At 47.5% G+C, this 23,136-nt stretch overlaps 1 protein-coding gene across 3 annotated transcripts in view; it reads left to right on the forward strand.

Moving 5' to 3' along the window:
- Window positions 1–23,136, forward strand: part of FRMPD3 (FERM and PDZ domain containing 3) — a 78,395-nt gene that overhangs the window by 12,102 nt on the left and 43,157 nt on the right. Inside the window, exons 2-5 of one of the 3 annotated variants that reach the window (XM_043571400.1) lie at window positions 5,817–5,971; window positions 9,070–9,172; window positions 12,847–12,892; window positions 22,996–23,100. In XM_043571400.1, coding sequence (XP_043427335.1) covers window positions 5,824–5,971; window positions 9,070–9,172; window positions 12,847–12,892; window positions 22,996–23,100 — 402 coding nt within the window. In that variant the 5' untranslated portion in view covers window positions 5,817–5,823. Of the gene's footprint in view, window positions 1–551; window positions 5,972–9,066; window positions 9,173–12,846; window positions 12,893–22,995; window positions 23,101–23,136 lie in introns of those variants that run through there. The other 2 variants (XM_043571401.1, XM_043571402.1) reach the window with 2 other exon arrangements.

The raw sequence follows: 23,136 nt of genomic DNA on the forward strand, positions 1-23,136 counted from the left end.
TTTGCTGTGCTCCAGAGGGCAAAATGGAAGGGTTGGAAGGGACAAGAGTGGCATTAGTGTACAAATAGACCACTGTGGGGAGGAGAGTCTGGGTTCTGAGGGGTTACCAGAGGTGAGTGGACATCTTTCTGGTGATGACTGAAATTAACAGGCATGTGGGGCCTTATGAGCTGAGTCTTCCTTAGGGGAGGGTGGACTCAGAGGTGTATGGGAAGTCAGTTCTGAGGACTGGGTCTCCACAATGTGTCCCCTCTGATGAGGTGACTCAAGGGAGGCTGCTTTGACAAGACAACACAGGGACGCATCTCCATTCACTTGCATAGAAGCAGTCTGCTGAAGCCTCCCACCCCGTCTCCTCGTTGCCTGCTGGGCATCTGCTCAGTCCACAGGTTCTTGGCAGAAATGGTGTAGGAGGGGCACCTGGGTGGGTCAGTAGGTTGAGCGTCAGACTGTTGATTTCGGCTCAGGTCATGAACTCAAGGTTCATGGGTTTGAGCCCCCATGTCAAATCCCACATCCCTGTTTGGGATTCTCTCTCTCCCTGTCTCTCTGACCCTTACCCACATGCATGTGCATGCTCTCTCTGTCTCTCAAAATAAATAAATAAACTTAAAAAAAAGAAAAGAAAAGGAACGATGTAGGAAGATTAGCCCTGGAGTCCCACAGACGTGGGTTAACATTATGGTCCCACCACAGTGTGTAGAGGTATATGTCCTGGAACAAGTTGCTTAATCTCTCCTCCTAAATCTCAGTTTCCTTGTCTGTAAAGTGGCAGTAATACTGCCTCCTTAGAGGTTGTTGGACAGTGCCTGGTGCATAGTGAGTCCTCAGTAAATAGCGGCTGTTGTTGTTTTCTGCACTGTCCGCTCTTTCTTCGTGTTCCTCGCCTTAGTCCCAGATGTCTCACGTACTCAGGCTGTCCTTCTGCTGACCAAACTCTTCAGTAGGGCTAAGTAGTGCCTAATCTATCCAGATCTTTCTCTCCTTTTCCCTAATGCAACCTTACTTGTCTTCATATCCATTTAGAGCCTTCCCTATTTTCTTCTGGGATAAATTGGATTCAGCCAGTGAGTCCTTTGTTGGCATGACTTTATGTGTCCTTTTTCCAAGAAAGCATTTGTATTCTAACTGGGGCCTTCAATGACATAACCCAATGGAATAAAAGCACCTCAGTCCTCCCTCCTGATTGTGGCCTTCCCATTGTCTGAGAATAGTGATCTTTAAGATCCTTGTTTCTCCAAGTGTGGTCTGCGGACCGACAGCATGGGCACCACCCTGGAATTTGCTAGAATCTCAGACCCTTTTCCAGACCTACTGCATCAGAATCATTCTAGCAATGCCCTTAGGTGATTCGTATGCACATTCGAATTTGAGCAGCATTGCTGGAGTAAGAAGCAGCTAGCCAAAGCAAGGGCTCCTTTACAAGAAGAGTTTGTGTCCAAGCTCCTTACAAGAGGACTCCCAGAGCAGCTGCTTCAGAGCTCCAGGGATGGGGCTCCCATCCCCAACACCAGGAATAGATGGCATCTCCTGGGGGCCCAGCTGCCATGCTAGATCTCTGGAGCGTCTGGGAGAGTCAGGCTCCTGTGATTGGAATCAGACAGCTAATTGGCCCCACAAGCCTCCAAATCCTGCCAGTTGTGAGGGGAGGGACAAGACTCCCCAAGGAGCCAACCAAACATAAAGAAAAGGGAGCTAAAGGCAAGGAGGGATGGAGAACTAAAAGCTGATGCCTGGGAATCTAGCTGTTACATTTCTATCTTCCTGCCCAGAAGTGTCAGGGAAAGAGCATTAGCTCAGAATCAATCCATCTTCTCACTTCACTTGTCCTTTAGCCACGTCCTGCCTAGCAACAGTTGACAGTAGGAACTCCAGCTACCAGTCTCTCTCTGGATAGCAGGAGGGATCTGTTTAGCCCACAGAGGAACTGGTGTCAGGGCGTCCACAGAGAGCCAAGTCAGCTGATAGTTGGACCAGGAAAAGAGCTGCCTGGGAAATGAGGGGACAGAGTCCATCGTGGGGTGGCCTCTTGCCGGCAAGAAGTTGCTGGGGGAAGGGCCTGGGTTTGGTGTGAAGCCGGTGAAGTTTATCTGCAGCTCCCTTCCCCTTGCTCCTCCGGCCACCCCGAAAGAGGCTACCAGTAATATCACCACCTCTACATCTGCATGATGCGTTTAACCTTCCAAAGTGCTTCTGTAGCCATTATCTCATTTCATTCTCCCAGCAACGCTGAGTGAACAGGATCAGAGACATGTTAATTAGGACGTGGGCGGGCCTTCCAGACTCAGCCAGGACATGGGGTGCTGCTGGCCACGGGCTTGGGCCAGCCCTGTGGTGAAGACTGAACAGGGAGAGGGTCCAGAACCCTGAGTGGCTGTGGGTGGGGGTGCCAGGATTGTGGGCCCCCTCCGAGAGATTTGGTTCCAGCTGGGCTGCTAATGTGCTTAGCCTCCATGGGTCACTTAGCCTGGAGGCTGGGATGGAGGAGGAGCAGTCACCAAGCCTATTTGGCAGGATAGTTAGAGACTGGGAGGAGATAATGGATGTGAAAGCACCTTTTCTCAGATGAGGTAATGGGTGTAAAAATGAAAAGAACCACTTGGCTATAAAGTGTCGTTATTGTTAGGCAGAAGAGAAAGGCGAGGCTTTTACCCAGGTCACTGGAGTGGGGTGCAGGGACACGTTTAGAGGACTTGGGCACAAAGGGATCAGAATAAAGGCATTGCATGTGCAGGGGCAAACAACAGAACATAGCAGGTCCCAGAAACAAAGCTGGGGCGGGGGAGGGCCACAAGCACTGGCTGCTTCATCATTTTGCCCAGGGTTGCCCTGTTCGAGGGACCAAAACCCAAACATCTTTCAAAGGTAAATTGCCTTTTTCCCCCAGGAGGGAAGTCACGTGCTCCGTGGACAGCTGAGCTCCTCTCTTCTGTCACTGGTTGCCTGCATTGTCACTCCCAAGTCTCCAGGCACTTAGCAAATTTCAGAGAGACTGAGCTCTAGTCACTGAAAGATGCAAACCCCAGGAGGGAAGGGACAACTTCCATTTGCATTGTAAAATGGCCTTCTGGGCTGTTAACGGAGGTGTGTCTTCCCTGACCAGAGACACTTGGGAAGGCGCGTGTGAGGAAAGGGCTGCTTGCAGATTCAGGGGAGGATCTAGTTAGGGACAGTTAGCTCAGCTCAGTTAGGGACAGGCCGGGGACGAATGTGTTTTAGACATACCCAGAGACACTTCTGCGGCTGTAGGAGAAGCCGTTGGGTTCCTTGGGGAAACATGGAGGCGCCTGTGGACAGAGCTCAGCATCTTGTCTCCCTTCCCATCACTGCCCTTTCCTGGCCATCCAGCACACTTCCTGCCTCCTCCATGGGGCTCTCTGTGGCTTCTCTACCCCCTTCTCTGAACACACAAGTTAGACCTTAATTATGGACTTTCTATGGTATTCTCAGTTACCACTCTAATTGTTCAGAGTTCATCTCTCTTTCCTCCCCACGCTAGATTGGAAGCTCTTTGAGGGCAGAAGAGACCTGTAACTCCTGTGTCCCTCGAAGCTCTGAGTAGGCACTCAATAAATACTTGTTGATGGATTCACATGAGTCAAAACAGTAAAGCAAAAACACTTGTGTCACAAAAGGCTCTTAGCTTATTGGTTCCTCTGGTTCCAGGAGTGTTTATCTGCATCATTATTGGCTGTGCCTCTGGCCCAATGGGAGACTAAAGTATGCCCAGATTCAGAAAAAGAAAAAGGCAGCAAAACTGAGGCTGCAGTGGCCAGGGGGCCCTGAGCTCAGGACAGTGTACCGAGCACTTCCACTTGTGCCTGGATCTTTCTGGCAAGTGTCCCTGCTCCCCACCCCACAGGCTGCACAGCCCCACAGGCTCTCATCCTCTGGCCTGCCCCAGCTGTTGTTCATGTCAGAAATGAGCCGGTGTCACCCCCAAGAAGAAGCTCATTCAGTGCCAATGAGATTGGAGACAGGAAGCAAAGGGCTCATTTCGGAAGCAGCCCCGGGGGTGAGGCAAGATGGCAGCCGCAGAAAGATGTTCTCTGGCTCCCTTCAAGGCCGAGCTCCTGCCTGCCACCAGGAGCAGAAATGAGAGAGGTACCAGCCTGAGGCCACCCTCATCAAGGCCCTGTCCTTCAGGGATGCCTATCTAGGATACCGGCCAGCCATGTTCCAGCTTCTGAATGACTTTCCATTGAAAAATGACCACTTGTCTTACCAGCACGAGAGGGAAGGAGCCAGTTTCTGAATTTACCTTCAGGGGGCCTGACCTCATCCTGACCAGCCCCTTCTGCCTCCATAAGGGGTACCCCGACAGACACACCCCAAGCCAGCTTGGGTGCAGCCAGTGTTGATGTGACTGGACTTAAGTAAGCCATGGTCTGTCTTCCTTCCTGAGTTCTTCTATGAGAGAGACAAAGGTCCCAAGACTGTGAATTTTCCTTTTGTGCAATTACTCTAAATCTCCCACCCCCTGATAAATAGTCCTCAAGTCTCATTATTGAATTTGTGCCCTGATAAACAACCAACTCACTTGAAACCATTTGCAACTGAGGAATTTGGTATTCCTAGCCTGCCAACAGTCCCCCTCATGGTGTCAGAACCTCCCACTTCTTTTACAAACCTTATACTAGTTTGATTAATTGTCTCTTGCCCTTCTGTATCTTGTTCAGAAGGGCCCTGCCGGGAATCTGAATTTTTGAGCATACACACAGTGGGACTAGGGAACTCAATCCCATTTGTTAGACCAGAAAGCCTGGGGGCTGAGCGGTGCCTAGGCAGGGAGGTAAGGTTTTGAGTCTCTTGACTCTGTTGTCTTCTATTCCACCTCCACCTGCCCTGCCTGTTGGCCATCCTTCCCCTTTTTACCTCCTTCCCTGCACCTGGTACCCAGTGCCCTCTCACAAGCTCCATGGTCCCCATGCCCTCACCCCTCAGGGCTCTTCACTCGAAGACTGTGCTCAGACCCATCTTTGCTTGCAGTCCACCTCACCCTGGCCCTTGCTGTAGAACCTTCCTGAAATCCTTGTGAAATTTTCCTAAACTTCAATGACTTCATTTGTGGGCATCGGGAGAGCCGTCTGCAGTCTCTCACAGGTATTGGGGCGGCGATTTTTCTTCTCCCGGCTCATTGGGGTTCAAGTCCTCTGGAAGCCACAATACACAGCTCCCCTGCTTGCCCATAGGAGTCATTTTCCCATTGTCCCATTAACTGAAATAAGTTGGCATTACGTACAATTGTGTATAGTGATGGTCCTCAGCATTAGCTCATTTGTTTGTGTATGCCATCTAAATAGTTTATTCTTATATATGGTCTAAGGGATATTAAAGTTTATAATTGCACAAGGACTTCATGAAGGTGTATTCTGAAATGACTTTGCCTCCCTTCCCCACTTACTTGCCTGTTTGGTGGTCCCTTCCTCAAGGTTTTGGTTTCCCTTAGGGAGTTACTAGCCAACTTAGTGGGCAATGCCGGTTAACTTTCATAATAACATATTTGCATTTACGCTCCTTCTAGAGAGTCCCCATACGTTGGAGGAAAGGGCTGAATCTAATGTCAAGTTCTTGGCAACAGCTTTTTTCTGTGGGCTCTGGCCCTGTAGACAGTGGCTTTTCCTTTCTAGACGTATCTTTCTTCAGCCTGAGATATGAGGCCGCCATTGCCTCTGCTGGTTCCAGAGGACGCAGGAAGCTAAACGTGTGAACTCTCAGGTGCCATGGCCAGCACCCTAACCAGTGTCCCTCCCAGCTGTCTCTGAGGCTTAGTCGCCTTTGCGTCTTGTTTTGCTCCCATCTTCCCCTTCCCTCAGTCATGTGATGCAGGAAGAGAGCGCAAATGATATGGAATGTGTGCAGCTGCCAGCAGAGACACTGCGACAAGTGACCATTCACCGAGACCCTATATATGGCTTTGGCTTCGTGGCTGGCAGTGAGCGGCCTGTGGTGGTGCGGTCTGTGAGGCCAGGTAGGTGTTCTTCAGAGTGTCCCCCTAGCCCTGGATCCTATCCCCCAGCACCCACTCATCTTCCCAAAGAACAGAGCTCCCCAGCTCACTGTTGTATTCCCCAGGAATTCACAAAGAGTGGGCAAAGGCTTGCCAACTAATAACCGTGTGAGGGAGCTGGGCTTTGAGAGTGATTGACGCAAGCCATGGAGGCTGTCTGGGGCCTAGACAGAGGCCACAGTTTATGGTTTAGTAGGGTAGGACCTCATTCTTAATAAAGCCTCCCTTTGCATAGAACCTTCGTAAAAGAGCCAGACTGCCTTTGGATGAGAAATACCTATTCAAGTGAATTCAACAAGTATTTATAAATTGCCTACTCTAAGCGCAGCAAGACTATAGGGAAAGTATAGGACACAGTTCATGTCCCCAAGAATCTAGCCATCAGGCTGTGGAGACTGCTACACAGTCATGAAAAAGGTCAGCCCTTGAAGACTGGAATCAGGATACAGGCCATAGGTGGGAGAGGAGGGGAGAGGAGAGCGAAATCTCCAAATACCACAGTGGCAGTAACAGCAGCCACCATTGATTAAGAACCCATTTTGTGCCTTCATCATCTTGCTTAATCCTCACAGCCAAGCCTGCAAGGTAAATAGTCATTCCCATTTTGCAAATGAGGAAACTGAGGCATAGAGGAAAGGAAATGACCTGTCCAGGGGCACTCGCGGAGGAAACAGCAGAGTCAGGACTTGACCCTGGGCCTGTCTGATGCCACACGGGAGAAGCAGGGCTTGAATGGGACCATATGGGGCAGAACACGGGAAAGCCCCACCTGAACTGTGGAATCCTGCCATCATGAATGAGATGGGAAATGGCCCAAGCACTGTTTTGTTCCACATCTGCTAGGCATTGACAGAAAAGACAGACAGAAAAAAGCTTTATTCCTGGCTTGCTGGGCCTGAGGCTTTAGATGTTTACAACAGTTTCTTGCTCAGTCAAGAGGAGCAGCCAGAGTACAAACTGGTCTAGCAGAAATTTGATGAATTTTTCAATCCTCAAAGGAAAAGAAAAAGATTTTTGTAATCTCCCTTTTCAACTAGAGGGCATAGAGAAAAAAATAAAAAATAAACAATTCAGTACAGGAGTTCGTGGCTGACCTAAGGCTCCCAAGTCAGTCATGCAGTTTGGTGGAAAGGCTTTTGAGTCTCTGATCAGAAATCAAATCTGTCCTGGGTAGGAGGAATCAGGAAAAAAAAAACAACAACTGAGTAACAGACCATCAGGAGCCCCTGCTTTTAACTTCAAAGGAGACGGGATTTACAGGGCCGAAGGAAGCCCCTAAGCCTAGAAAAGGCAGTCGGCTTCAAGCCGTATGAAAATGAAGAGGCAAAGTTGGAGGAGTGGAGAGAAGGAAAGCCACAGGCAGGAGCCACAGAAAGTCATGAGGTTGGCAGGCACAGTTCTCTAAAGATGTGGGCTGATTTAGAGAGCTGTTTCTGGCTCCGGTGGCTCTCACACACAGAGGACTTTTTGGTTCTGTACTTGAGATGATAAGATACAAGACAAGAAGCATCCTATAGAGAAACAATCACTATTGAGCAAGCCAACAAACCATCCATAAGAGCAGTAGAGTTGAGTTCCATGAGGACCTCTTCCATTAAAAGGAAGGAAGGGAGGGAGGGAGGAATAAGTGGCCTCTACGAAAAGACTGGCATTTTGTCAGAAGTAGGTAGAAGGAATGAAATGAGTTGAAGGGATCGCCCCTTTGGAGGATAATAACTCCCATTTATCGAATTCTTACCAACATCGATCAACTGTTTTTTAAGCGCTGTACATTCATAATCTCCTTCATCCTCCCAACTGTTCTTGTGATGTGTAGTCACTGTTATTTTCCCATTTTACAAATGAGGAAAGAGAGACTCACAGAGATTAAATGTCTCGCGCAAGGTCACACAGCCAGTGAATTGCAGATTTGGAATTGGAGTTCAGATTGGGCTGGCTGCACCACCCCATTCCCTGCTCTTGAAGCCACCGTGCCATCAGGAGACTTGGCCTAGTGGGTTGAGGGCCAGTGCAGCTGGAGTGGTGAGTTTGCTCGTCGAGCCACATAGCCACCCTCAGCACACAGGCCCCATGCTCCTGAGCCATTGGGCCATGCTCAAGTGACAGAGTTGTTTTGTATGTTCATGCTTCTGGAATTTGCACAGCACACTTCTTTGTAGAGAGAGGGAACAGTTGGGATCCTGCCCTTTGCAGCAGACACAAACAAGAGTCAAGGCTGGTTTGAGAGTGGGACACATCAGTAAATATTTCTTTTGGGTTTGAGTGGGGCTGGACCTGACTTCTCATTCCAGCTGAATCTCTGAAAAGCTTTTCTCCTTGATCTTGGCTAAACACCAGAGGCAATGCACCCTGTGGCACCTCTCTACCCCCACCCTTTACTCCAACCAAGGAGGTAGGGCCCTCAGACAAGTCTGCCTTCTTAACCTCGGCAGTAGAGATGGGAAGGAGAGAAAGCAAATTTCTGACTACCTGTGATTTAGGGTCTGTGCTTGTTCCCTTATTTACTAAAGAGCAGCATCTCTCAGAGATGAAGGAAAATAAACCCTTTGGGGGTCTTTTAGTCCATCCCCCTGTCTTCAGGCAGGTGAATGCCTAAATCATTCCAGACCAGTGAGTATGAATGTTGCTCAGGTAAGAAGATTCCTTCTCACACCTCCCTTCATCTATACCAGCGTCGGTAGCCTGGACGTCATTCCTCAGGCCTCAGCTGATCCCTCCTGGTGAAAGGGAAATCCGTGTCCCTCTTTAGAACCAGGCCAAGAAAGCACATTTATTAACCTTGTCTGAGGGCCAGGCCTGGGCTTGGGACCTTCTGGTAGCACACCACTCCCAGCCACAGGAGGTCCATGCTATACTTGTTCTTCAGTCTTCTGCCCTGTGTCTGGCACAGGCAGCAGTGGCATGAACAATACCCCTACCACCAGCCCATGCAGCACGCGCTGTTTCCTACATACTTCAGGACCCACTTCAGCTCCCTCAGGTACTGGCGACTCCCACCCAGACCTGCACTTTCCCAGCAGTGGCTCCAAGCCCTCATGCCTCTCTCCTCTCCTCTGCAGGAGGCCCCTCTGAGGACAAGCTCCTGGCTGGTGACCAGATTGTGGCTATTAATGAGGAGGACGTGAGTGAAGCCCCCAGGGAGAGGTTCATAGAACTCATCAGGTAACAGGGGCCTCTTGGGCCTTGGCAGGTAGCTGAGCACTGACCCCTCCCCTGTCCCACCGGTGGAATATGGGCTCCCACAGTCCTCTGGCCCTGAGAGGGAAGCCCTTCAGGCAGAGAAGCCCTAGCCAGGGCTCCTGGCTACCCAGGACTTCAGGGGCCAGCCCTTCCAGGGCTTCAGGGTCCCTCACACTCTCTGGCGTAGCCTTCTCCAGCGATGTGAACAAAGAATAGCTTCCTGCAAGAGCTCACCTCACCTCCCTCCACCTTACCACAGCCCTCACCCAAACCCCTTGGTGTTTGATTTACTGTGCAGTGGGACAGACCAGTTGAGCAATGAGAACCAAACAAGCCATTAAAAGAACATTCTGAGATAAGCCCAGTGTGAGCAAGACATTGTTTCTCACCTCTCCATGCCCTCCCCAAAGGAAAAGAAAATCTGAATCTCTGGCCGATGGATTTGGGAAGGGAACCTGGCATTGTGTATTTTGCTCACTGTGTGTGTGACCTGTTAGTGCCTTCCACAGATGGGGGCAAGTGAGAGAGAGAAAAGAGTACCAGGGGGACCACAACCATCTGTACATGGAGGTAATCATGTTGGCGTTTCCCCTTCCTCACCCCTACACATACCATACATGCATACCATGCATACCACACCACACATGCACACACACACACACACACACATACACACACACACAAACCATGAACACTACATACCATATACACATACCCTACACAAACCATGCATACCACATGCCACACATACCATGCACACCACATACCATGCACACACACCATGCATAACACATACCATACACACACACCCTACACCACCATGCACACCACATATCACACACACACCCTACACAAACCATGGACTCTACATACCGCACACACACCATGCACATCATATACCACATACCACACACACAAACCATGCACACTACATACGACACACATGCTGTGCATACCACATACCACACACACACCATACATAACACATACCACACACACAAGCCATGCCTACCACATGACACACACACACACACACACACCAGGCACACCATGTACCACACACACAAACCATGCACACTACATACAACACACACACGGTGCATACCACATACCACACACACATCCCACACAGAAACCATGCATACCACATAACACACACACACATACACACACTGTACACACTCCCCTACCTCATACTCCCATCACATGCACACATACACACCACCCACATGCCCCCTTGCATAGATGTATTGATAAGGAATAAAAGGATAGAGGTGCTCTAAAGGATACCTTAAAGGATAAAGGCTCTAAATTGCATGGGTTGTCTTCATTTTTGGTGACCTTGGCTGTCTCCTCCCAAATGGAACCATGTGCCTCCCCCCACCTCTCTCTGTGCCTTGTGTAGTCTACTCTATGTCTGCCTCCATCTCCTTCAAGCCCTCCTGGTTTAGAATGTTTTTCATCCCACTCGTCTTTCTTGTTCACCAGCGCCCCTCCCTCCCCTTCAAAGGCGGACCTAGCACTTGTATATGGGACAGCACCCTCTCACAAGCTCTGGAGGCACTTGGAATACCCCCTCCTGAAGTCCAGAGCAGGCCTTCCTTGACAGGCTCCCCTCCAGCTCATATCTTGGAATACATCTGGTCTCTAATGACATTTAGTGTGTCTCTTCTCCAAGTTCAGTTGTCCATTGCATCCCCCCGCCCCATTCCACCCTTCACCCTCCACCACCACACCAAAATTGGGTAAGTCCTTTCAACCCCATGAGGGCATGTTGGGGTTCTTTCAACCTGGCCCTCCAGAAGTCCTTGCTTTGCTTCCAATGAATATCTTTGCACCCTAGAACATGCAGCCCCATTTTGTGAAGGAGTCCAGAGCTCCTTCGGGATCAAGACAGAGCTCACTTATTTGATGACCTTGGGGGCTAGCAGATTTTTATTATTTCATTCCTTCAATGAATATTTGTTAACAAGTGTCTGCTCTGTGCCAGGCACTGTTCCAGGCACTGAATACACAGCAATGAATAAGATAAAATCCCATTGGAGTTTACACGCTAGTGGAAGGAGATATACCTTAACAATAAACATGATAAATATGTAATTGTACAGTATGCTGGAAATTGATGAAGGTTATTGAAAAGTAGAAAGTGGATCAGGGCAAACAGGATCCGGGAGTGCTGGGCACAGGGATGCTGATGCCTGGCCAGGGGGCACCTGGGTGGCCCAGTCGGTTAAGCGTCCAACTTCCACTCAGGTCATGATCTCACAGTTTGTGGGTTCAAGCACCCTGTCGGGCTGTCTGCTGTCAGCTCAGAGCCTGGAGCCTGCTTCAGATTCTGTGTCTCCCTCTCTCGCTACCCCTCCCCCATGTGCGCTCTGTCTCTCTCTCTCTCTTTCTCAAAAATAAATAAACATTTAAAAGAATTAAAAAATTAAATAGCCTTGCCAGTGAGAAGGTAAAAACTGAAGAAAGATTTTAAGGAGTGAGGGTGTCAGAGAGAAAAGAGCCAGTGCAAAGGCCCTGAGGCAGGAGTGTATCTGGCGTGTTTGGGGGACAGGGGAGAAGCCACTATAGGAAGTGGGGTAAAGAGGGGTAGAGTTGTAGCCACTGTAAGGACTTTGGCTTTGTTCCCCCATGAAATGGGGAAATGTGGCAGGGGCTGGGGCAGACTCATCACATAATCCGACTTACACTCTGCCCTACCCTGGTCAAGAGACCAATTTTTCTGTGGTGTTTTCTGGAACACAACTCCTTCCTTCTCCCCGGAGCTCCTCAGACCCTGGAGTTGATTCATCCCTGGACTCTGCCTCTCCAAGTTCCAAGTCCGTGCATGGAGAGGGGGGCTTGGCCTTTCTTGAATACCTAGAACCAAGTGGTCTTGACTCTGCTTCTTGAATACCTTTTTTCCCCAGAAACATATGAAAAAGCCCAGCAAGGAGAGGGGACATTCCTTCAAGGCAAGCTCTTTCCATTTCTTCCAGCTATTTTGAAGGATTATGTATTCCCGGGAGAGAATTTTCATACCTCATGGCCTGTCTGATCATTGGCATAAGGAAGAGTTTCAAATTCTTCACCCTTTTGAATATTTGCTATCTGGAGAGTCTTGGTTCCATCTGTTGCTCCCTAGATCTTAGTTTTTGGTCCTTCAATTAAAACAAATCTGCTGAGTATGAGTCATGATAACCAAATGACCTCCTTTGGGGTTTTCCTTTGAATTTCTCCTCTTGCTTAAATACCAAATTGCCAATAATCATGGTACATGGTTCCCGGGACTCAGACTGTGCCCTTTGAGTGCCATAATTCAGGCCTTTAGTTTTCCTTGAGAATTTTCTCTTCTACAGCTAAAACTGCTCCTAAGGTTTGGGGATTTCTACAGAGAGAATATGAGAAGGAATATAAAAAGAAGGCCTGAAAAATGAAAGCCCCAGAGATAATGGTAATACCATCTACAGATGCCTGTGTGAGCCTATATGGATGCTTTACGTCGGCCACCACAAATGATGGGAGGCAAGGCAGCCAGGCAGATACTCAGAGCGCCCTCTGGCCTAATCCATATCCTGAATGCAGCCCAGGGGAAAATTCTGGTGTTGCTTCTTGTGCCAGATGAATACCTGGTGCATGATACACTGCTCTCCTGTTCCTTCTTCTCTCTGTAGGAGCGCTAAGGAATTCATCGTTCTTACAGTTCTGCACACTCATCAGGTGAGTGAGCCTCTTTGCCATCTGCCCTTCCTCCTGATCAAGATGAGAGAATCCCATATTGGAAAGTGACAGTGATGCGAGGGTGGGTGGAGGGACATCCCAGAATCAACATGTTGTGAGCCGGAGATTTAGGAGTGACCTGAAAGCATACCTTCTGAACATCTTATCTACTTTCACATTCAAGGCTTGAATTCTGAAAGGTCACACAGTGCTATGTTCTGCCCTGTGCCTTGTGCTTTACCTCACTTAGGCCGCTCACTGCCCCCCAGTCCCAGACATATTTTCTCCCTCTTTTTTGGCTGTGTCCCATCAAAATTTACCTGTCCAGTGTCCAACCCCCATGAAGTCCTTGCCGATGGTGGGTGCTAGCTAGCTAGCTTCATCCATTCATCCATCCACCTACCCATCCATCCATCCATCCATCCACCCATCCATACCCGTATTTACTAAACGGCCTACAATGTATGAGACTCAGCACTGAATGTGGGGAATTTAATATGAAGTTGGTGGGAAAGTACAGTTGGACAAACAGGTTCATCTTTGTCCTGGCACAGTCACTAACTGGCTGTGTGACCTTGGGTGGGTCAGTTTCCTTTTCTGAACCTGTTTCCCCATCTACAGATTGAGGGGTTTAGACTAGAATAGTGTTTTCCAAACTCGACTGATCATAATAGTCACAGGAGTGCTTATTAAAAGTAAAAATCCCAAGCCCCTCTCCTCAAGAGTTGGATGTAGAAGGCCCAGTGTCCATTCCTAGGTTACATTCTTATAGTAATCTTAACTTAAATGCACAGACCCGGGTGTAAAACTCTTATATGCAAAACTCAGAACCTTTCTTCCACCTCCAGGCCTAGTTGTCCCTTCTCAGTCCCCCAACACTCCCCTGCCCTCCAGCACTGATGTCCCACCCCCATGGCCACAGGAGAGGTCACACCTGTTGGGGTGGGGGGGCATGAAATCAGGAGAGCCTTCACAGAGGAAGCTGCATCTGATATGGACCTCTAGAGATTGGGGCAGGATTCCCCCGGAAGAGACAGAGGGAAAGAGTTTCCAGAGACAACGTTTCTGTGCAAAGACAGAGATGGTGTGCAGGCGCAGAGCATGGGCTCATGTGTTGGGGACAGAGTTCAAATCAAACTCTGGCTCTAACTGCCTCTCCCCATGGCCCCCAGCCATCTTCTGTGTCAGTGTGAACTTCACACACACACATTTATGCATGCACGTTCATATTCTCTTTCTCTCTCCCCTGCCCCATACATGCTCCCTGGCAAATAGGCCTTTCTCAATTGCAATTCTCCTGTATCTCTGGGAAGACATGTTCTACCCCTCAGTGGATGTAACTGGTAGAACCCTTCCTCCCTACCTTACTGCACAGGTACAATTGCCTAGTGGGCAGTGGGCAGTCATTCCCCACTCCCCAGTCTCCTGTCATGAAATGGCTACCAGTTCTCCCCAAAAACTATGCTTGTTGTGTTTTATCTCTCTGGTTAGGGACTCATTGTGGGTTACTTTGTTAGTCTGATCTCTTCAAATGCCATCTCCTTATAGAAGCCTTCCTTGACTACCCTTTTTAAGGTAGCATTGACCTGTGACTATCTGCTGATACTGCATAATTTTTTTCATCAGTACTAAAATATTATATTTTTAACTCTTTATTTGGGAATAATTATAGATTCACAGGAAGTCATGAAGCCAGTACAGACATCCCTGTGTACCTTTGACCCTATTTCTCCCAAGGGTTGCATCTTACATAACTAAAGTACCATATCAAAACCGGGACATTGACACCAATACAACGTGTGTGTATGGTTCAGTGTCAGTCTGTCTGTTGGTTCATGTATCCACCAGCACAGTCAAGATACTGGACATTCCTATCACTAAAAGGACCCCTCACATTGCCCTTTTACAGCCAAACTCACCCCCCCCCACCAACCCCAATCCCCATCAACCACTAATCTGTTCTCCATGTCTGTAATTACATCATTTCAAAAATACTATATAGGGTGCCTGGGTGTCTCAGTCAGTTTAGCGTCTGGCTCTTGATTTCAACTAAGGTCATGATCTCACAGTCATAAGATCAAGTCTCGCGTCGGGCTCTGCCCTGGGTGTGGAGCCTGCTTAAGATCCTCTTTCTCTCTCTCTCTCTCTCTCTCTGTCTCTCTCTCTCTGTCTCTCTCTCTGTCTCTCTCTCTCTCTCTGCCTCTCTGCCCCTCTGCCCCTCTCCCCCACTCACACTCTCCTCTCTAAAATAAAATGAAAATTAAAAATATTATATAAGTGGGATAATATAGTATGTAATCATTGGGATTGGCTTTTTTAACTCAGCACAATGCCCTTGAGATTCATCCAAATTGTTGCCAGTGTCAGTAGTGTGTTCCTTTTTATTACTGAGTAGTAGTCCATGGTGTGGATGTCCCACAGATTGTTTAGTCCTCCATCCAATGAAGGACATCTGGGCTATTTCCAGTTTGCAGCTAATACTAATAAAGCTGCTATAAACATCCGTGTACAGGTTTTTTTGTGAGCATAAGTTTTTATTTCTCTGGGATAGATGCCCAAAAGTGTGACTACTGGGTTGATACATTAAGTGTATGTTTGTTAGTAAGCTGCCAAACTATTTTCTGGAGTGGCTGTACCATTTTACATTCCCATTAAATATCATATATATACATATATATATATATATATATATGTATATATATATATATATATATGTATGAGATATATATCTTGTTAGAATGTCGGCTCCTCAAGGATAGGGACTGTGTTTTGTTCACTGCCGTATCCCCCAGCACCCGGAACCTGCCAAAGAAGGAATAAGGGAAACCCAGCTTCCAGCCATCACAGCAGCCTAAACTAAACTCAAGTGTCCGACCTTTGGTGCCAAATGAAGAGCCTAACACTCCCTCCACCTCTGTTCCATCTCTCATCCCAGTGCTCCTAACACCCCTTTGCCCTCTAGTTCTCATGTCCCCACTGTCCTATCCCATGGCCTCTTTGCTATGACCAGGCTGCTTTCCTTCTCCTCCTGGTACATATCTTAGTTCCTACTACCCTGCAGGCTTCTGTCCTCGTACTAGTCCGCACCTCTTCTAGTACATGTCTGTTTCCTTTAAGACCTGGCTTGAGACCTTTCCAAACACCTTTGCCTTACTAACCTCAATAAGAGTCTCATTTGTTCATCCATTCAGCAAGCATTTATTGAATGTCTACTGTTCCAGGTGCTCTTCTAAACTGGGAACATAGCAGTACATGGGAGAAACGTGGTTCCTACCCTCATAGAGCTTACACTCTAGTATTGGCCTCGTGCTTTCTAAACCCTTGGAGCAGAGACATGAGCACGTACACACAGGGGTGATAGTCAAAACAATTAACCTGTACAGTAGGAGCCATTCGATCAGAATGTAAGCCAGCCAGAGTCTTGGAGACCTCCTACTGTGCCAGGCATTAACTGTTCAGTTGACCATTTGTAAAGAGGTCCCAGGGGAGAGGTCAGGTGGCACCCAGGAAGCTTAGGGCAGTGGCTACTTACCAATCAGTGTGAAAGAAACCCTGAATATTTTACAACAGGTATGGCCATACCAGTGTATCCCAACTGAAGGTCAGCCTTACGTATGTGTACAATCAACCCTCATTATTTGCAGATTCTGTATCTGCAAATTCACCTACTCCTTCTAATGTATTTGTAACCCTAGAATCAATACCCACGGTGCTTTCCTGGTCATTTGCAGACGTGTGAAGAACATGAAAACATTTGAGTCTCCCAATGTACACATTTCCAGTTGAGGTCAAATAAGGCAACGCACTGCCATCTTGTTTCAGCTGTCACACACAGGTATCCAGAATATAGAGATGGCAGGGAGCAGTGCAGTGTAGTGCAAGAAGCTCAGTCTGTAGAACAGTTGGATGGGATTTGAATCCTAACTCTGGCACCTGTTAGTGGGGCGGCCTCAGGCAAGTCACTTAACACTTCAGAACCTCATTTTCTCCTAGTGAAATAAAGAAAATAGAAGCTACCAGGATGAGTTGTTTTTAGAATTATAAATCATAATCTATGTGAGGTACACACACACACACACACACACACACACACACACACATGCATATTTCCCCTAAGGAGCAACTGTTCAGTATTCATTAGTTCAGTGTTCGAGGTGAATTTATAAAACGTAACTACCATGAGTCACAAAAATGGACTGAGAAAGAGAATCTTTTCTCTCAAGTTATAATGAAAGTTTATTGACAACCCCCAGCATATGTTCAGCGTGGTAGCCCTGCATCACAGAACATAGTACTGAGTCCACAGTACTCAACGTCTTATGGTTGCATAAGGTACATATCAAGAACTACTGATGTAATATGAACTCTTTCAGATGACATTTTTCTTTTAATGAAGTGACTTTTATGATGGCAGACCATGGGGGTATTTGAGGGGAGTGGTCACAGCAGTCCATTCCCAGGGCCCCTCAAACCATACTGCATTCGATAGCCACTTATTAAGCCTATATGTATTTAAGGGTGTTCCTTAATCTTCAAGTGACCAACTATCCCCATGATTGACTAAATATGTATTAATTTTGGTACCCTTAGACCTTGGCACATGGTGTGTCCTCAATAAATATTTTAAAAGTACTTTGTTGTGACCTAGATAAAGAAAGTAGACAGTCCCTTCAAATGAAACTCTAGTGTTATGGTACTGAAGACTTCCCTGTACCCAATAAGCCAGGATCCCATTTCTTGGGGCCACATGCCCAGAAAAAAAGGCCAAAATAATGGGCACCTACTGCAGAAGAACTGGTTTTCCACAGAGCTTCTTGAGGTATAATGCTTAGCAGATGGTAGGTCCTCAAACCATATTTGCTAAAATTGATGAACTAATTCATTATGAACCTTAGCAGTCAACTACTAGCTCTTATTCTGTGCCTACTCTATGCTTGGTGCTAGGGGTAGACATAGTAATATAAAATGCCATCTCTTCTTTTACAACCTGGCTGAGGAGGTGAACGCTGGCAGTATGGATTACCAAGGAGTACTATAGGAAATCCAGGGAGGGGACTGGAGGAATTGGGGAAGAATACAAGACCAAGGCAGAATTTGAGCTGGGCTTTAGAGATGGCATTTAGCTAAGCAGGGGGGATGCTAAAGGGCAGGCAAAAGTGGGAAACAGCACAATGTGCCCAGGGAACTGGGGGCAGAACCACCTGACGAGGCCATCGATGGGGAATAAGGGTCATGTGTGGCTTGCAGGGGGCTTTGGAAGCCGGAGAAAGGCCATGTTCACCTCCAGGCACCAAGTGCAGGAAGGAAGACCCTGGGTCCCTTATCAGTAGTCAAGTGAAACCAGTATGGCCCTCCATTGTCCCAGACTCCCACAGTGCTATGGGAAGTGCTTCTAAGTAGGCTCAGGTGAAAGGAGCCAATGAGCCAGCAGAAAGGAGAATTGGGAGGCTGTCAGACCTTCGGGAACCTCTCAAAATCAAAGTAGGGCCCTATCGTACACCAAAATGTTGGGCCATATACCTGACTTTGAACACAACCCTGAAATCTGTATTAATAGAGCCACCAAATTAAAACATAGTCAAAGTGTCACCAGCTGCTGAATGAAGTCCTGGGGGAGAGGCAGACTCTCTCCTCTATTGCTTATTCCACCGAGCTGCTGGCTCCATATTTGCTTCGAGGGGCTTCACAGTGGCCCCGGAGGTGCTTAGTAATTCCAGTCCCATGTTTCAAGCCAAAATTCATTTTAACCAGCAAGGGTGCCTGTTGCAAAATGAGACTCCCAACTGCTTGAAGGAAAAATGGGATCAGTGAAGAGCTCAGATGTCCCAGCTTTAAGGTACTCAATTAATCTATGCTTAATGGGTTAGGACATTTTCAACAATATAAATTCTGTGCCTTATGTTCCTAGAGATTCCGACTTTTTAAGTCTGGTGTGGGCCTAGAAATCTGTGGTTTAGCAAGCACTCCCCAGTGATTCTTATCATCAGGAAAGTTTTAGAAACAGTGGGTGAGTGCATGCTAATGAGTTAGCGCAGGAGTCAGCAAACTTTCTGTAAAGGGCTGTATAGTAAATATTGTAACTTTGTAGACCATACATGATAGTTGCAAAAGCAACCACAGACAGTAATACATAAGTGAAGATCACAGCTGTATTCCAATAAAGTTTTATTTAGAAAAACAGGTGGTGGGCAGGATTTGGCCCATGCAGGCTGTAGTCTGCTGACCCCTGAATTATGTTCATTACTCCTCCCTGATACCACATTGGCATTTTGATCAGGGCCTTCCCAATTCTCAATATTTTCTTAAGTTTTTATTTATTTATTTTGAGAGAGAGGGAGAGAGCCAGCAGGGGAGGGACAGAGAGGGAGAGAGAATCCCAAGCAGGCTCCACACTGTCAGCACAGAGCCCAATGTGGGGCTCATACTCACAGACCATGAGATCATGACCTGGGCCGAAATCAAGAGTTGGACGCCCAACCAACTGAGCCACCTAGGCACCCCCCTAACTCTTAATATTTAAATTCAAAGGAGTGACCCTAGCATTAAGAGCTTCAGTCCCTGTAGCTGAGCTTCGAAGATGCTTTGGAGCAGGGAGACCTTTGAGAGCACCTGCAAGGTGTATCACACTGCAAGGCAGACATCACCTGTGTTGAAGCATAAGGCTAGCTATGACTCCGTGACGTGTAGCAGAGCCCAGCTGGCAATGAGTGAGTCACCATCAGTTATCAAGGCTGAAGACTGAGAATAGGATGGATTCTTAGAGACTGACAGGACAAGGGTCAATAAGGAATGAGGCACGAACAAGCTGAAAATAGCTCTACCACGGACACCGGAAATGATTATAATCCCTGAAAATAATGGGCCATTCCACTTCCTCCTTCATGGTTTTGCTCCTATAAATATATAAGTCTTTTGTTTATAGTGGTATCTGTAGGACAGGATCAAATCTGGGACTTTTGGTAAGGACCTCAAGGAGTCATTCCCTCACCATAGGTGAAGACACAGAAGGGTACCAGTTGCGGTTCTTCATATGCTCAAAGGTCAAACCAGAGCCACTGGATGAAAGATCCTGCAGTCGCTCTGGAAAACAGTGTGGAGGTTCCTCAAAAAACTAAAAATAGAACTACCCTATGACCCAGCAATAGCACTACTAGCAGTTTACCCCAGGGATATAGGAGTGCTGATGCATAGGGGCACGTGTACCCCAATGTTTAGAGCAGCACTTTCAACAATAGCCAAATTATGGAAAGAGCCTAAATGTCCATCAGCTGATGAATGGTTAAAGAAATTGTGGTTTATATATACAGTGGAATACTACTTGGCAACTAGAAAGAATGAAATCATGCCATTTGCAGCAATGTGGATGGAACTGGAAGGTATGCTGAGTGAAATAAGTCAGAGAAGGACAGCTATCATATGTTTTCACTCGTATGTGGCTCTTGACAAACATAACAGAAGACCATGGGGGAAGGGAAGGGGAAAAAATAGTTAGAGAGAGGGAGGTAGGCAAACCACAAGAGACTCTTAAATACAGAGAACAAACTGAGGGTGTATGGTGGGGGTGGAGGAGAGGGGAAAATGGGTGAATGGCATTGAGGAAGGCACTTGTTGGGCTGGGTGTTGTATGTAAGCCAATTTGACAATAAATTATATTTATTAAAAAAAAAGGAAAGGATACCCAGCTTCAGCTGGCTGTGGGGAATAATCGCCAACCCAAGACTCAGGAAATCTGGGTTCTAGTTTCAGCTCTACTACCAAATTATTTTGGTACTTGCAGTAAACCATATCCTCTTCCCAGGACTCTGCTTCACATGTGAAAATGAAGGGTGGATCACATGGCCCATTCAGGCCTCTGGAGATGCCTCGTTCCACACTGCACAAAGGCATGCCATCACATATGATTATAGAGAAAGGAGGACGTGACTGTCGGGTAGAAACAAAGATTTCACCTGCCTCCCGTCTGTGGCACCTCAGGTGGAAATTTGGACTGCTGTGGAGTCTCCCTGAACATAGCCACAGATCTTTCTTTCTTGCCCCTTCTCTTTTGCTCCTGCTGCAGCCTGCAGCCCCTGCCCAGGATTTAAGCACTAAGCTATGCAACACACAAAGGCATTTCTTGACTCCCATGAACAATCAATACTGTAATCACCCTCTGCAACGATCTCCAGCCCTGGATTTTGTTGTGCTATATCATCTGCTGCCAACAAACTATCTCTGTGTCTCAGGACGGGAAGCCTAAGGTTCCTTTAGCTCAGTGGTTCGTGCAACCTTAGCTGCATTTTGAAATCATTGGAAATTAAAAAAAAAGTTACCAATACCTGGACCTCATCCCCAGGAATTTGATGTCATTGGGCTAGGGTGGGGCCCAGGCATTAGGGGTTTTTAAAGCCATTCCACTATTTCTGCCACACAGCCAGGACCAAGACCCACTGCCTGAGGTCCTACTGGACTTGGGTTGAACAGGTGGCTTTCTGCAAACTGCCCTCTGTGGGGGATGAGATTGCTGGCTCAGGACGAGAACACAGCTGAGACCAGGGCCCAAGACCTGATGAGGACATTTGTTTCTGGTGTGTCTTTATCTTAGGGTCCGGCCCTCCTGTGGCTGCTCTGGTAAATGAAATTCAAATGCAGCGTAAATGGCAGAAAATAGCTTCATGTATTGCCTTACCAGCTGGCAGGGCCCTTCAGGGCCTTAACTCAAAGGGATTCTTGATTGTGGGATGCACAGGCTCCACGACTGAGCTGGTAGGGGAGGTGGTTTGAAGGAGCCCCAAACCTGATTCCCACCGTGGTCTTCCTCATCTTAGTAAGTGGCAACTCCATTCTTCTAGTTGATTCCTCTCTTTTTTCTCACCTCCCACATCCAATCCGTCAACATATCGTCTTGGTTCTATCTTCAGAATCTATCCAGAATTGACTCACTTTTCATAAGCTCCATTATTACTACCCTAGCCCTAGCCTCCATCCCATTTTAGCTGTATTATTACAGGACACTCTGAACTAGTCTCACTACTTTGGGTGTAACCCTCCAGTGGAGTGAAATCCAAAGTTCTCGCCATGGCTGACCAGGCCCTACATTGACCCAATGCTCAACTGCCTCTCTGAGCATACCCCTCCACCTCCACCCCAATCATTCTGCTCCGGCCACACTGGGCTCCCTTGCTGTTCCTCATGCACCCCAATCCCACCTCTGAGCCTGTAATATTCTTTCTGCCCAGGAGGCTTTTTCTCCACATATCCTTATGGCTGGCTCTTTTTCTCCACATATTCTCATGGCTGGCTCTCCCTCACTTGCTTTGGGTCTCTGCTTCAACATCACCTCCTGTGCGAGGTCTTCCCTGCACATCCTGACTAAAATAACACCCCCATCACTCCTACCATCACTCATACAGTCTCTTGAATAGTCCCTCACCCTGCTTGATTTTTCCTCACAGTCCTTATTTGCTACCTAAAAGATATTTATTTGTTTATTGTCAGTCTGTTCCTACTTATATGGCCTTTGAGGCCAGGGAGCTTTGTGTTGTTCACTGCTGAACCCCTCATCACCTGGAACAGTGCCTGGCACATAGTCGGTCCTCCCTAAACTTGTCACATGAATGATTAAAGGCTCCCGAAGACATGAGGGTTCCCCTCATCTAGACTCTTGTATTTCCTTGAATCATTTTCTATAATCTCCTTCCTAGGGGCAGGGCATATCTGGGAGATGAATAAGGTCATTTCTGTAAATCCTTCGAGATGCTTGTATTCAGATGTAATAAAAACCACCATTTAGGTATATCTCACGTTAAGCAAACCAAACATATAATAATTCAGTGGATGTTATTGCTAAAGGATTTTGGCAAACTCCACTAGGCCCAGAGTGTTAATAATGGGATTCAATCTACCCAAATTCAATTCATGCCCAGCTTTTTCAGAACACACCAATCATAGAAGGAAGCACTTAGCACATCGCCTTGCACCTAGTAGGGAATCAACACGTATTTATTGACTTATTGATCAGTAAGGCAAAGCATGCCCGTACTGAGACATCTTAACTCCAGTGTGGCAAAGGTCAGGTTTTTCCCAGGGATAGAGAACTCATCAGCCCTCTGTTCTTTTTCCAGTCCCCCAAATCTGCCTTCATCAGCGCTGCGAAGAAGGCCAGGCTGAGATCGAATCCTGTGAAGGTCCGATTTTCTGAGCAGGTGGCAGTTGGAGAAACAGATGCAGTAAGTGCAGCTTTTCAGCTCCCTGTCCTTGGCCCT

The sequence above is a fragment of the Prionailurus bengalensis genome, chromosome X (assembly GCF_016509475.1).
Source record: "Prionailurus bengalensis isolate Pbe53 chromosome X, Fcat_Pben_1.1_paternal_pri, whole genome shotgun sequence".
NCBI lineage: Eukaryota > Metazoa > Chordata > Mammalia > Carnivora > Felidae > Prionailurus > Prionailurus bengalensis.